Source organism: Stegostoma tigrinum, chromosome 1 (assembly GCF_030684315.1).
Source record: "Stegostoma tigrinum isolate sSteTig4 chromosome 1, sSteTig4.hap1, whole genome shotgun sequence".
NCBI classification, from domain to species: Eukaryota; Metazoa; Chordata; class Chondrichthyes; order Orectolobiformes; family Stegostomatidae; genus Stegostoma; species Stegostoma tigrinum.
The window spans coordinates 89,540,264-89,552,977 of record NC_081354.1 but is presented as its reverse complement, the minus strand read 5'-3'; the positions used below and the strand labels follow the sequence as shown (position 1 = coordinate 89,552,977).

At 43.5% G+C, this 12,714-nt stretch overlaps 1 protein-coding gene across 2 annotated transcripts in view; it reads right to left on the bottom strand.

The window, feature by feature from the left end:
• The window catches only part of tbc1d19 (TBC1 domain family, member 19), a 126,016-nt gene that overhangs the window by 20,885 nt on the left and 92,417 nt on the right, over window positions 1-12,714 (bottom strand). For both annotated transcript variants that reach the window (XM_048545158.2, XM_048545136.2), the window contains 3 exons: window positions 11,588-11,672; window positions 10,300-10,344; window positions 9,894-9,926 (listed from right to left, as the gene is read on the bottom strand). In XM_048545158.2, the coding sequence (XP_048401115.1) occupies window positions 9,894-9,926; window positions 10,300-10,344; window positions 11,588-11,672 (163 nt within the window). The remainder of the gene's footprint in view (window positions 1-9,893; window positions 9,927-10,299; window positions 10,345-11,587; window positions 11,673-12,714) is intronic.

Sequence of the window (12,714 nt, the reverse complement as noted above, 5' to 3'; positions counted from 1 at the left end):
AGAAACTTTAACCCTGAATGTTACATCTTTGAGTACTACAATGAAAACGCATCAACATAAAATCCAAGACTGCAGTATTTTCAAAATACTCTCTCACATCCAGTTTTGTGTTTTTCATAAAGCCAGCTAAGTAAAATAAAATAACAATGCCTAACAGATTAACTATGTTGAACTACAACAAGATTTATGGCATAGGAGAATTTCTTCTAGCTCGCTGTGCATGAGCTTCCCAACCTAAACAGACTTTCCAATTCTGTGTTTGTAACCCCGCTAGTTTGGCACCTTAAGTATATATCAACTTTCTTTTAAAACATGGGGTGACAGCTTCAGATCTTTCAGTACAGAACTTTGAGGCACCCCATTAATTACAGCCTGCTAACATGAGAATGACTGATTTATCACAATCTGTTTTCTATCTGATAACCAATCATTAATCCATGTTAGTACATTACCTCCTATTCCTGTGTTTTAATTTTGCGAAACAACCTCTTCTGGAGGGCCTTATTAAAAGCCTCCTGAAACTCCAAATATGATATATGTCAGCTCCCTTTCATCTATTTTGTTAGTACCATCCTCAAAAAACTTCAACATGTTGACAAACATGATTTTCCATTCACAAATCCATGCTGATCACGCCCAATCAGATTATTGTTATCAAACTACACCTCCCAGTCGCGAACCATTTCAACTCCCGCTCCCACTCCTGGGACAACATGACCATCCTGGGCCTCCTGCATTGCCATAATGATGCCACCTGAAAGCTGCAGGAACAGCATCTCATATTTTGCTCAGGAACCCTGCTGCCCAAGGGTATCAATGAGGATTTCACAAGCTTCAAAATCTCCCCTCCCCCAACCACATCCCAAAACCAGCCCAGCTCATCCCCATCTCCCTAAACATTCCACCCACCTCAAGCCCCACCCGCATCTCCTATCCACTAACTTCATCCCGCCTCCTTGACCTAACCCCCTGGACCGACCTATCCCCTGCCTAATTCTCCACCTACAATCACCATTACTGGCTCCAACCCCACCTCTTTGACCTGTCTGTCTTCTCTCCACCTATCTTCTCCTTTATCCATCTTCTATCTGCCTCCCCCCTCTCCCTATTTATTTCAGAATCCCCTTCTTCTCCACAAATTTCTGAAGAAGGGTCTCGACCCAAAACGTCAGATTTCCTGCTGCTCTGATGCTGCTTGGCCTGCTGCGTTCATCCAACTCTACACCTTGTTATCTCAGATTCTCCAGCATCGGCAGTTCCTATTATCTTTGTAACAATTTTAACCCCACTGCAAAGCCTCTTCTAAGGATGCTCACCTTAAAGAAGTTGACCTCCTCCCTCTAGAAAAACCTCAGTGTATCCCTCTCCCACTGCAACCCACTTGTAATCTCTTCAGTCATGAAACTGCTCGACTACGTCCTAAACAAACCAGGTATGACAGCCACACTGCCTTTCTGAGAACCTGCCTACGGAGCGAGATCATCCCGAACGGACTACAGTCTGCATTTCAGCCTTCACAAGTTGGCTTCAACCGCAACGACCGCTACATTCAGAACATTGATATCCTACAGAAGTGTTTCCCCCTGCGACTCCTGAAATACGTGCTTGTTGCAATGCGCCAGCATCTCCAGGTACTACAATTAAGCCTACGCCAGCTCAAAGCCTCCCTCTCCCAGACCTGCAAAGGGCCTCTCCTGTTTTTTATTCTTCGTAAGATCCACAACCTGAACTCATAATTCTACTCGGCTTTATTGGACACTAAAAATTGAAAGTACTTGAAACTTACGGGTGCCTGCCACCCTATCCAGGACCCTCCCCACCATGCGCCTGCCGCCATTGGCCATCTGGTCACCTTTGGAGCACCAACGGTTCCCATGGATGACATCACATCCGCAGCTGCCCCGTACGCCACTTCCGGTACAGCCAACATCATTGACACCGCTGCTGATGCTGCCGCCTCCATTTCCGAGGCCAACAACACAGACATCGAGGACGCTGCTGCCACCAACATCCAAGAATTACCAGCCTACGTCACTTCACCCACCACCAACTTCGCTCCACCCAGCACCTCCACAGCCAGCAGCTCCAGAGGAGACTGTAGCACCCAGCCCTGCCAGGTCTTCACCATTCCCCCAGACCTCCACCTTCTGAGGACGAACGGTCAGTCCTCAGTAAAGGGCTCATCTTTGTCCCCCTCCACCCAAACATCGACAAATACAACTCACATTTGGATACTGAACAGTTTTACCGCTGCCTCCGCGCTCATTTCTTTAATCATGAGCCTAACCCTCCCCCTACTGACTCCTTCTCCCAAATCCAACACATCCCCTCACGTACACCACCCCAAAGCCTCCTACCGTCCCTCAACCTCTTCATCTCTAACTGCCGTCGAGACATCGATCGCCTCAACCTCTCCACCCCCTCACCCTCTCCAACCTCTCCTCCCTAGAACGTGCAGTCCTCCGCTCCAATCCCAAACTCACCATAAAACCCACAGACAAGGGAGGCGCAGTTGTAGTATGGCACACTGACCTCAATATCAGAGGCCAGACACCAACTCTCCGACACCTCCTCCGACCACCCCGTTGATCATGATCCCACCCCCTACCACCAAACCATCATCTCCCAAACCATCCACAATCTCATCATTTCAGGTGACCTCCCACCCACAGCCTCCAACCTCATCATTCCCAACCCCCCACCGCCCACTTCTATCTCCTTCCCAAAATCCACAAACCTGACTGCCCTGGTCAACCGATTGTCTCCGCCTGCTCCTGCCCCAACGAACTCATCTCCACCTATCTGTACTCCATTTTCTGTCTTTTGGCCCAGGAACTCCCTACCTATGTCCGTGACACCACCCACGCCCTCCACCTCCTCCAAAACTTCCAATTCCCTGGTCCCCAACACCTCACCTTTACCATGGATGTCCAGTCCCTATACACCTGCATTCCCTATGCAGACGGCCTAAAGGCCCTCCGCTTCTTCTGTCCCGCAGGTTCGACCAGTCGCCCTCCACTAACACCCTCATCCACTTAGCTGTACTCGTCCTCACCATCAACAACTTCTCTTTCAATTCCTCCCACTTCCTACAAAGGGTGTGGCCATGGGTACCCGCATGGGCCCAAGCTATGCCTGCCTCTTTGTAGGATACGTGGTCAATCCCTCTTCCAAAATTACACAGGCCCTACGCCCCACCTCTTCCTCCGTTACATCGATGACTGTACTGGCGCCGCCTCGCGCTCCCACGAGGAACTTGAACAGTTCATCCACTTCATAAACACCTTCCACCCCAACCTTAAGTTCACGTGGACCATCTATGATACCTCTCTCTCCTTCCTGGACATCTCTGTCTCCATCTCTGGCATCCACCTGGAAACCGATATCCATTTCAAGCCTACCGACTCACACAGTGACCTAGAATACACCTCCTCTCACCCACCTTCCTGTAAAAAAGTCATCCCCTGTTCCCAAATCCTTCACCTCCGCCGAGATGAGGTCCACCTCCGGACATCCCAGATGTCCTCATTTTTCAAGGATCGCAACTTCCCCTCCACAGTGGTCAAAAATGCCCTCGACTGCGTCTCTCGCATTTCCCGGAACTCATCCCTCACATCCCCTACCCGCAATAACAACCAAAACAGAATCCCCCTCGTCCTCACATACCACCCCACCAACCTCCGGATCCAGCGCATCATCCTCCGACACTTCTGCCATCTGCAATCTGACCTCACTACCAAAGACAGTTTTCCCTCCCCATCCTTATCTGCTTTCCAGAGGGACCACTTTCTCCGTGACTCCCTTGACCACTCCACACTCCCCTACACCCCACCACCCCCGGCACGTTTCCCTGCAACCAGAGCAAGTGCTACACCAGCCCACACACCTCCCCCGTCACCCCAATCCCAGGCCCTAAGAAGACTTTCCACATCAAACAGATGTACACCTGCACATCTACTAACGTGGTATACTCTATCTGCTGTTACCATTGTGGCCTCCTCTACATCGGGGAAACCAAGCGGAGGCTTGGGGACCGCTTTGCAGAACATATATGCTCGGTTCACAACAAACAACTACACCTCCCATTTACAAACGATTTCAACTCCCACTCCCACCCCTTGGATGATATGTCCATCCTGGGCCTCCTGCATTGCCACAAATGATGCCACCCGAAAGCTGCAGGAACAGCGTCTCATATTTTGCTCAGGAACCCTGCAGCCCAAGAGTATCAATGAAGACTTCACAAGCTTCAAAATCTCCCCTCCCCCAACCACATCCCAAAACTATTCCAGCTTGTCCTCGCCCCCATTCCTCCCACCTCAAGCCCCACCCCCATCTCCTACCCACTATCCTCATCCCACCTCCTTGACCTGTCCGTCCTCCCTAAACCAACCTATCCCCTCCCTAACTCCCCATCTACATTCACCTTTACTGGCTCCAACCCTGCCTCTTTGACCTGTCTATCTCCTCTCCATCTGTCTTCTCCTTTATCCATCTTCTATCCACCTACCCCTCTCTCCCTATTTATTTCAGAATCGCCTTCCTCTCCACAAATTTCTGAAGAAGGGTCTCAACCTGAAACATCAGCTTTCCTGCTCCTCTGATCCTGCTTGGCATGCTGTATTCATCCAGCTCTACACCTTGTTTTCTCAGATTCTCCAGCATCAGCAGTTCCTACTATCTCTGTAACAATCTATTTATCATGTTCTTTATAACAGTTTCTGATAATTTGCAATCCTTGCTTTAAGGTTGAAAGGTCTATAATTCCCAATTTTTTCCCCTTGCCCTCTTCTTAAATAGTAGGGGGATATCTGCAACCTTCAATCTGCAACAATCATTTCAGAATCTATGGAATTTTGAAAGATGATTACTTATGCATCAAATATCTCAGCTGCAACATCCTTTAATCTCCTGGGAAATGGACTATCAAGTCCCAGGGACTTACTAACTTTTATACCCATTAACTTTTCCAGTGCAATCTTTTTTCTGGTATTAGAAAGCATTCGTGCAGTGCCACATAGTGGTTGGTTAACAAATTAGAAATGTTTGGGATTGATGGGTACTTAGCAGTATGAATTAGAAGTTGTATCGAAAGATAGGAAATAAAGGATACAGATAGGCAATTCTGATTGGAGACAAATTGAAAGTGGTGTTCCCCAGAGATTGGTATTGGGGCCCTTGTTTTTTCTGATTTATATAAACGATTTTGAAATGGGTTTTGAGAGGACGGAATCTCTAAATTTCCAGATGATACTAAACTCGGGAGAATAGTGAATTTTGAGGATGATGCTGAGCAATTTCAGAAGGACATTGACAAGTTGGCCAGATGGGCAACCATCTGGCAAATGAATTTCAATGCAAAGAAATGCGTGATAACACATTTTGGTAGCAGATACACATAGAGATAGATAGGCTCAATGGTACAACTTTGAGGGCAGTACAGATGAAGAACAACCTTGAGGTTCATGTGCATAATCCTCTGAGGGTGGCCAAACAAGTTAAAACAATTGTTAAGAAGCTTATAGGATCCTGGGGTTTGTAAAAAGAGGCACGAACTATAAAAGCAAAGAAATTATACTATATCTCTACAAATCATTGATCAGACAACATTTGGAATATTGAGTTCAGTTCAGGGCACCTTATTCAAGGATGTTAAAGCCCTGGAGAGAGTCATGCTTCCTGCCATAGATACACTTAACTGATCCATTTAATATGAAATACTGTATAACTATTGCTCTTCCATTCTTCTTTCTACCCCACCACACATCCTCAGTGTTGTGAACTCATCTCTGGTTATAGTCTCTAAGGTTTTGGAGTAGATCTGTCGCTCAGGTTGTGGGTGTTGAGGTTGGTTGCCTCACCGAGCTGTTTGTTGTTCTGCAGACGTTTCATTACTGTGCTTGGTAACAGCCCCAGTGCGGCCTCTGATGAAGCGTTGGTGTGTTTTCCCGCCTGGTTTTTAAACTCTGGGGTCCATTGCGACGAACTGCCTCACTTCTGGGTTTCCTCTGTGGTGGAATGTACATGGGGTCAAGTTCAATGTGTTTATAAATAGCCTGCTTCGTGGAGCGCCAAGCTTCTGGGCATTCTCGTGCTTGTCTCTGCCTAGCCTGTCCCAGAATCTTGGTGTTGTCCCAGCTGAAATCTTTTTCTTCTTGTCCATGTGGATTGAGATGAGTGAGTATTTGTCGTGTCTTTTTGTAGCCAGTTGGTGTTCATGTATTCTTGTTGTTAGTTTCCTTCCTGTTTGTCCGATGTAGTATTTCTCACAGTCTCTGCAGGGGATCTTGTAGATGACACTGGTCCTGTCCATGGCGGAGAATGGTTCATTAGTTCGGGTGAGTATTTGTGGTAGGGTTGATGTGGGTTTGTGTGCCACTCTGATGGCCAGCAGTCGTAGAAGTCTTGTGGTGAGTTCTGATGTGTTCCTGATGTAGGGTTGTGTGATGAGTGTGTCGGGGCGTGTAGAATCTTTCTGATGCTGTGCCTGTAGGCATCTCCTGGCCCAGTTCTTTGGATATCCATTATCCTTGAACACTTGGAAGAGGTATTCCTCCTCCTCTTGGCATAGTTCCATGTTGCTGCAGTGCGTTGTTGCCCTTTTAAATAGTGTTCGCACACAGATTCGTTTGCATGTGCTGGGATGGTTACTATTGAAGTTCAGTACCTGGCCTGTGTGTGTGGCTTTTCGGTGTACTTTCGTTTGCAGTTCCCCATTTGTCTTGCGCTCTACCATGACGTCCAGGAATGGGAGTTGTTTGTTCTTCTCCACCTCCCTGGTGAATTTTATGCAGGTGAGGGTGTTGTTTAGTTTGTGTGTCTCTTCTAATTTGGTCCGTTTAATGATGACAAAGGTGTCATCTACATAGCGTATCCATAGTCTAGGTTGGATTTGCGGAAGTGCAGTCCTTTCCAGTCTTTGCATCACTGCTTCTGCTCTGAGTCTGGAGATAGGCGATCCCATGGTTGTCCCGTTGATTTGCTCATATGTTTGGCTGTTGAAGTGGGTGGCCAGGCATCGATCCAGTGATTTAAGCATGTTGTCCTTAGAGATGGTTTTACTGGGGTCGTGTTCTTGTTCAAGTAGTGTTGTCATTTTTTCCCTTGCTAGTGTTGAGGAAGGAAACTAACAACAAGAATACATGAACACCAACTGGCTACAAAAATACACAACCTATACTCACTCATCTCAATCCACATGGATAAGGAGAGCCACTAACTCCAACGAATAGCTGCTGCCCTTTGCTGTTTTTTTGTTTTACCCAGACTCCATTCATTTTACTTCCATTCTGAGATCCTCTAATATTAATGTCCTGATCTTATCTCACATCATCAGCACAACTCCACTACCTTTCCTCTTGTCTTTTTAAAATGTCAAATATTCTTGAATATTCAGTTCCCAATCCGAGTCACCGTGCAGCCCACATTTCTGAAATAGTAATTATATCATAACCATTTATCTTTAAGTCTGTCTTTGGAAAACGATTCTTGTTGCAAATGCTGCGTGCATCCCAGTAGCATGCCCTTACTTTCTCATATAATTTCACATTCGAGACACACTCAATGCTCAGCTTAATTTCTACAGTCTTCTAATCTCCCTCGCATCTTTTCAACTTCCTGTTACCAACTTCACTTTCCTTCCAATTTTGGGTTGCCCCTCAAATTCCCATACTTCTGACAACCTATTCTAAACTAACCCCAACAGTGTGAGCAAATTTCCTTGTGAGGATATCAGTCCCAGCCTGTTAAGATGTAACTCACAAACTTGTACAGATCCCATCAAGTCCACAAGTGGTTCTAATGTCTCAGAATTCTGATGCCCCTCCTCTTACACCAGTTCCCAAGCAACTTGTTCAATCAATTGATCCTCTTGTTCTTATGCTCACTAGCACACAGCAAGGGTGTAATCCTGAGATTACTATTCTTGCTAACTCCCTGAATCCTACTCTCAAGATCTCATTTCTATTTCTGTCTATGTTGCTGGTCAAAATGTGGACCAGAACTATTGGCTGATCCCCCTCCCCTAGAAGGATGGTCGTAGAGTTATAGAGTCGTACAACATGGAAACAGGTCCTTCTGTCCAATTCACCCATGCAGGTTTCCCAAACTGAACTAATCCCATTTGCTTGCATTTGGCCCATATCCCTCTAAAACTTTCCTATTCATGCACTTGTCTACATGTCTTTTAAACACTGTAACTGTACCAGGATCTACCACTTACTCTGGCAGTTCATTCTACACAGAAACCACACACCGTGTGAAAATGTTGCCTCTCAGAACCCTTTTAAATCTTTTCCCCCCTCCCCTTAAAACTACCGTCTCTGGTTTTGAATTCCTCTACTCCAGGGAAAAGAACTTTGCTGTTAACCTTATCTATGCCCCTCATAATTTTATAAACCTTTTTTTAGATCACCCCTCAATCTCCTATGCTCCAGGGAAAATAGTCCCAGCCTCTCCTTGTAGTTCAAACCCTCTAGTCCCAGTAATATCACTGTAAATCTTTTCTGCACCCTTTCCAGTTTAATTATACCCTCCCTTTAGCACGGCAACCAGAACTGTACGCAGTACTTCAAAAGTGCCCTCACCAATGTCCTGTACAATTGCAATATGTTGTCCGAACTCCTACATGCAATGCTCTGACCAATGAGGACAAGCATGCCAAATACCTCTTCCACCATCCTGTCTAACTGTGATGCCATTTTCAAGAAACTATGTACCTGGAGCCCTAGGTCTTTCTGTTTGACAACACTCCTCAGGGCGCTAAAATTAACTGAGTAAGCCTTGCTTTTGCAACACTTCACATTTATTGAAATTAAACTCCATCTGCCACTCCTCAGTCCAGTAGCCCAGCTGATCACCTGCAGCCACTCTGTGTTATCCTTAACCCTGGCACCAGGGAGGGGCGACATTCCAAGGTAGACAAACAGGGGGTCGGAAGAACGCGGTAAGCCCGGTAGCATCTGGAGGAAAGGAGAAGTCAACGTTTTAGGGATTACCCATCTTCAGGACTGGATGTGCAGATAGGGGGAATTGCAGATAAAGGTGGGGATAATGGAATGGTTGTGATAGGTGAACACTGGTAGGAAGTATGACCTGATTGGTCGGTAGGATGGATGAATCCAGTTGTTGGCTGGAAGGGAGGGTCAGTAAGTGGAATGGAAGGGAGGAGGTGCGGCTGGAAAGGAAGCCACGAGATGGTTGGGAATGTTATTTGAAATTGGAGAGCTCAATGGATGCCCAGGCAGAAGATAAAGTATTGTTCTTCAAATTTGCGTTCTGTTTCGCTGCAACACTAGAGGAGGCCGAAGACAGACATGTCGGAAGGAGAGTGGGGTGGGGTGTTCAAAAGGGTGGTGACCAGGAGGTTAGGCTGAGTCATGTTTCCTGACACGGAAACACTTTTCTGATTCCCTGACAATGGAATACCCTATTACTATTACACTTTCTTTCATGTTCTTCACCAACACACATCCTTGGTGCCACGATCTTGTCTCTGGCTGCAATCCCCAGAGGGAATCATTAGTTTTAAAAATGGAATATGGATGGCAAGCATGATAGACCCAAGGGTTCCTACACTCCCTGCCTGTTTTCTTACACAGCATGATAGTCATGCATTCTCCTGCCCAGAAATTTCCAGCACAAAAGACAGATAAAGGCAAATGAATAATGTTTCATCTGATCAGGGTCAGAAATAGGGTTTCTCAGCATGGTGAAATATCTGGGCTATTATGTATGGGGAGGCTCAGACAACAGTTGAATCTTATATCATAGTAGGAAAAGGTGGGCATGGAATAATAAATGCTGTCAGTTGTAAATATGCAAACTGTATGTTAAATCTCTATACTAAACTTTACTGACCTGTTACTTATATTTAGTAGAGAAAGATTACTTACCGTACATTGCAAATCCATGGAATGGAATTACACCTGTGCAGAACAAGTATATCAATTAAATTTGACAAACAATGGATTTTTATTTCACAATTTGTTTTAGATATCACTTTACTTATTGAAGATATTAACTGATTATATAGCTATTGTGACTTATTTTCAGTTGAGATATATTTATAACAAATAATTAGCAAAGAAATGACATCCATCCAAAAATGTGAAAGATCACTTCAGTCTGCCCTAATTATTGAAATCAATGATCAATAGTCACCAGTTTAAATGCTGAACCCCTCAACAGTAATATCCACAAGAAAACAACACACATGACAAAAAAGAGGCTGCAAATGCATATACAGTAATCAATAAATATTACATCTACGGTTAGAAGGAACCTTGCTATCACACTTACCATTTGGAGGGTATACAACAGTATAATCTTCTAATGCAAACTTCCCTGTCAAAATACACGAGCGCAAGAATGTAAATAGACGATATGCTTCTTTAGGACATCATAGTTTAAAAAAAAACTTACTGTCCTTAGTCAGACAGTCACAAATAATAACCATTTTAGTCATTCAGAAATGCTATGATCATAGTGAAGACAGAGACATATGCTGGTTTCACTATTTGATTTTAATACCTGAGACTTTCATGGACTATAATGATTTGAAAAGGGACATGACTGACCGAAAATGGTTGCTGTGATCACATGATAAATCCATGGACTCCCATATAGAATATATTAAAGCAGCAGAATCCAAATTACCAATTTAATCAAGAGGCTTTGAAATTCTGACGGGTCAAAAAATTTGCTTCTCTTGTTTTACTCACACTGACATGATAACTTCACATACTGGATATGAAAGATTACCTGCAGTGCATTTAATTTGAAAAAAAATGTAGCTAGACTTGGAATTTACAAACAAGCCACACTTACTGGCTAGTTTTGAGTAACACAGAGAGACAAAACAAGGCAGGCAGATAACAGAAAAGATACTGAAAATTTTTCTCATCTCTTCCTCTATTTCTCAGAAAAGCCACTGCTCACCAAGAAATCAAGATTATTTGCATACTTCGCCACTCCTAAGGAACACTTAAACCTTCAGATTTCACTTTTGAAAACCAAAGACTCCAAAATAAGAACTGCAATTGTCTCTTCCTTCCTGTCTGTCCTAGACACCCCTCCCCAATTCCCATGTTTGTGTACATATTTTGCTATTTTTCTCAGGTTTCATAGATAATAACTCTACTCACTTTCACTCAATAAAACATTGAAAGTGGGTTTCTTTCATTTTGATCTGGTTAGCTAAGTTTAATTGATCAGTGATATCTATGTGTGGAAGAAGAAATAAAAATATCTGTTACCATGGATTAAGAAGGTGTTTAAAAAAAGGGAAGCTAATCTATTCTCCTCACCTGTTGTCATAAAAGAAAACTATTTCTGATACAAATAGCTGAACAGACTTGTATCATTTTCTGACAGAAATTTAAATGATTTTAAGATTGCACACTGTTTAGAGGCACTTTGATATTATTGGTAACAATTAAAATCTGCAGTTGAGACACATCCTTTCAGAACCAAACTGTAAGTTCAATTATATAAAACAATATAAAAACAAAGGAATAATGTTCAACTTGCTAAAATTTTCAGTAGACATAGATGTGATGCTGAATAAATTGCACACAGGCCTTCTTACCTCTGATATATGACTTGGGGGGAGAAGCACTGCTGTAGCTGAAATGATCAAGAACGAGTGTATCTCGAGAAAAGCATAATAGCACCTGGGAATCAAAAGTATGTAAGCCTTGAAATGTTGTGACAATAAATACATAGAGATAGGATTACTGATTTCTTACTGAAGGAGGTAAGTATCAACAATTTTCAATGGAATTTTCCTCATTAATGTAATTTATTTATAACGGACCCTGCCAAACGTCTATCACTTCAAGTGACTATAAATGGGCAGCAACTTTTTCTTTTTGTGGAATCTTGACATAATTGAAGGAACATCACCACCGTTTATGCAAGATTATTGCATAAATTGACAAATTGACATATGCATATTTCATTTTCTCAGAAGTGTTGATCAATGCAGCTTATATTTTTAATAGGAAAGTGCTCTTCAATTCTTCCTTTACCAGACCTCTTGGCAGTTGACAAGTCAGTCATCATTATCTGATGTATTCTCCTTGACAATACCACTACTGAACTGCACCTTCACATTGTACCCAGCATAAGGTCTTAAACTGTATAAAGTGTATCAAGCTCTCCAGCTTTCCAACACAATCCAAACTGAAAAGCTGATTTACACATTCTCAATTTTAGTACTTGTCAGCTGGTGAGAGGAATTTTCCAGTTCAATTTTCCACTAACAAAGCATTTAGGTGCAGAAATCCTGACAATGTCTACAAGTTAATCAACAGGCTGTAATGTCATAATTTGCAACTTTTCCGATGTTTGGTAATTATGTTTTCAAGCTGGACAAAGATTCAAGACTTTTTAAAGCAACTGATAAATTCTAGGCATAGATAATCAATAAAGCTTACATTTCAATAAATTTAAATGAGGTGAAATCACCTTTCCGAACTAGATAGAACAGACCTAAAATGCACAACTTGAACACCAACATATTTCCAGATTCAGATCACATGCCAACAGCTTGACATTTCTCTAGAAAAGCACCGCTTCTTTGTAAAGGTTTTCTTCCGGATATTAGGAACAAAGGTTTGCCATTTCAAAAAAGGCCTTTCACAAGGAGTACCGCATACAGTTTTGGCCCCCTTAATTGAGGAAGAATGTAACTGCACTGGAGGCAGTTCAGAG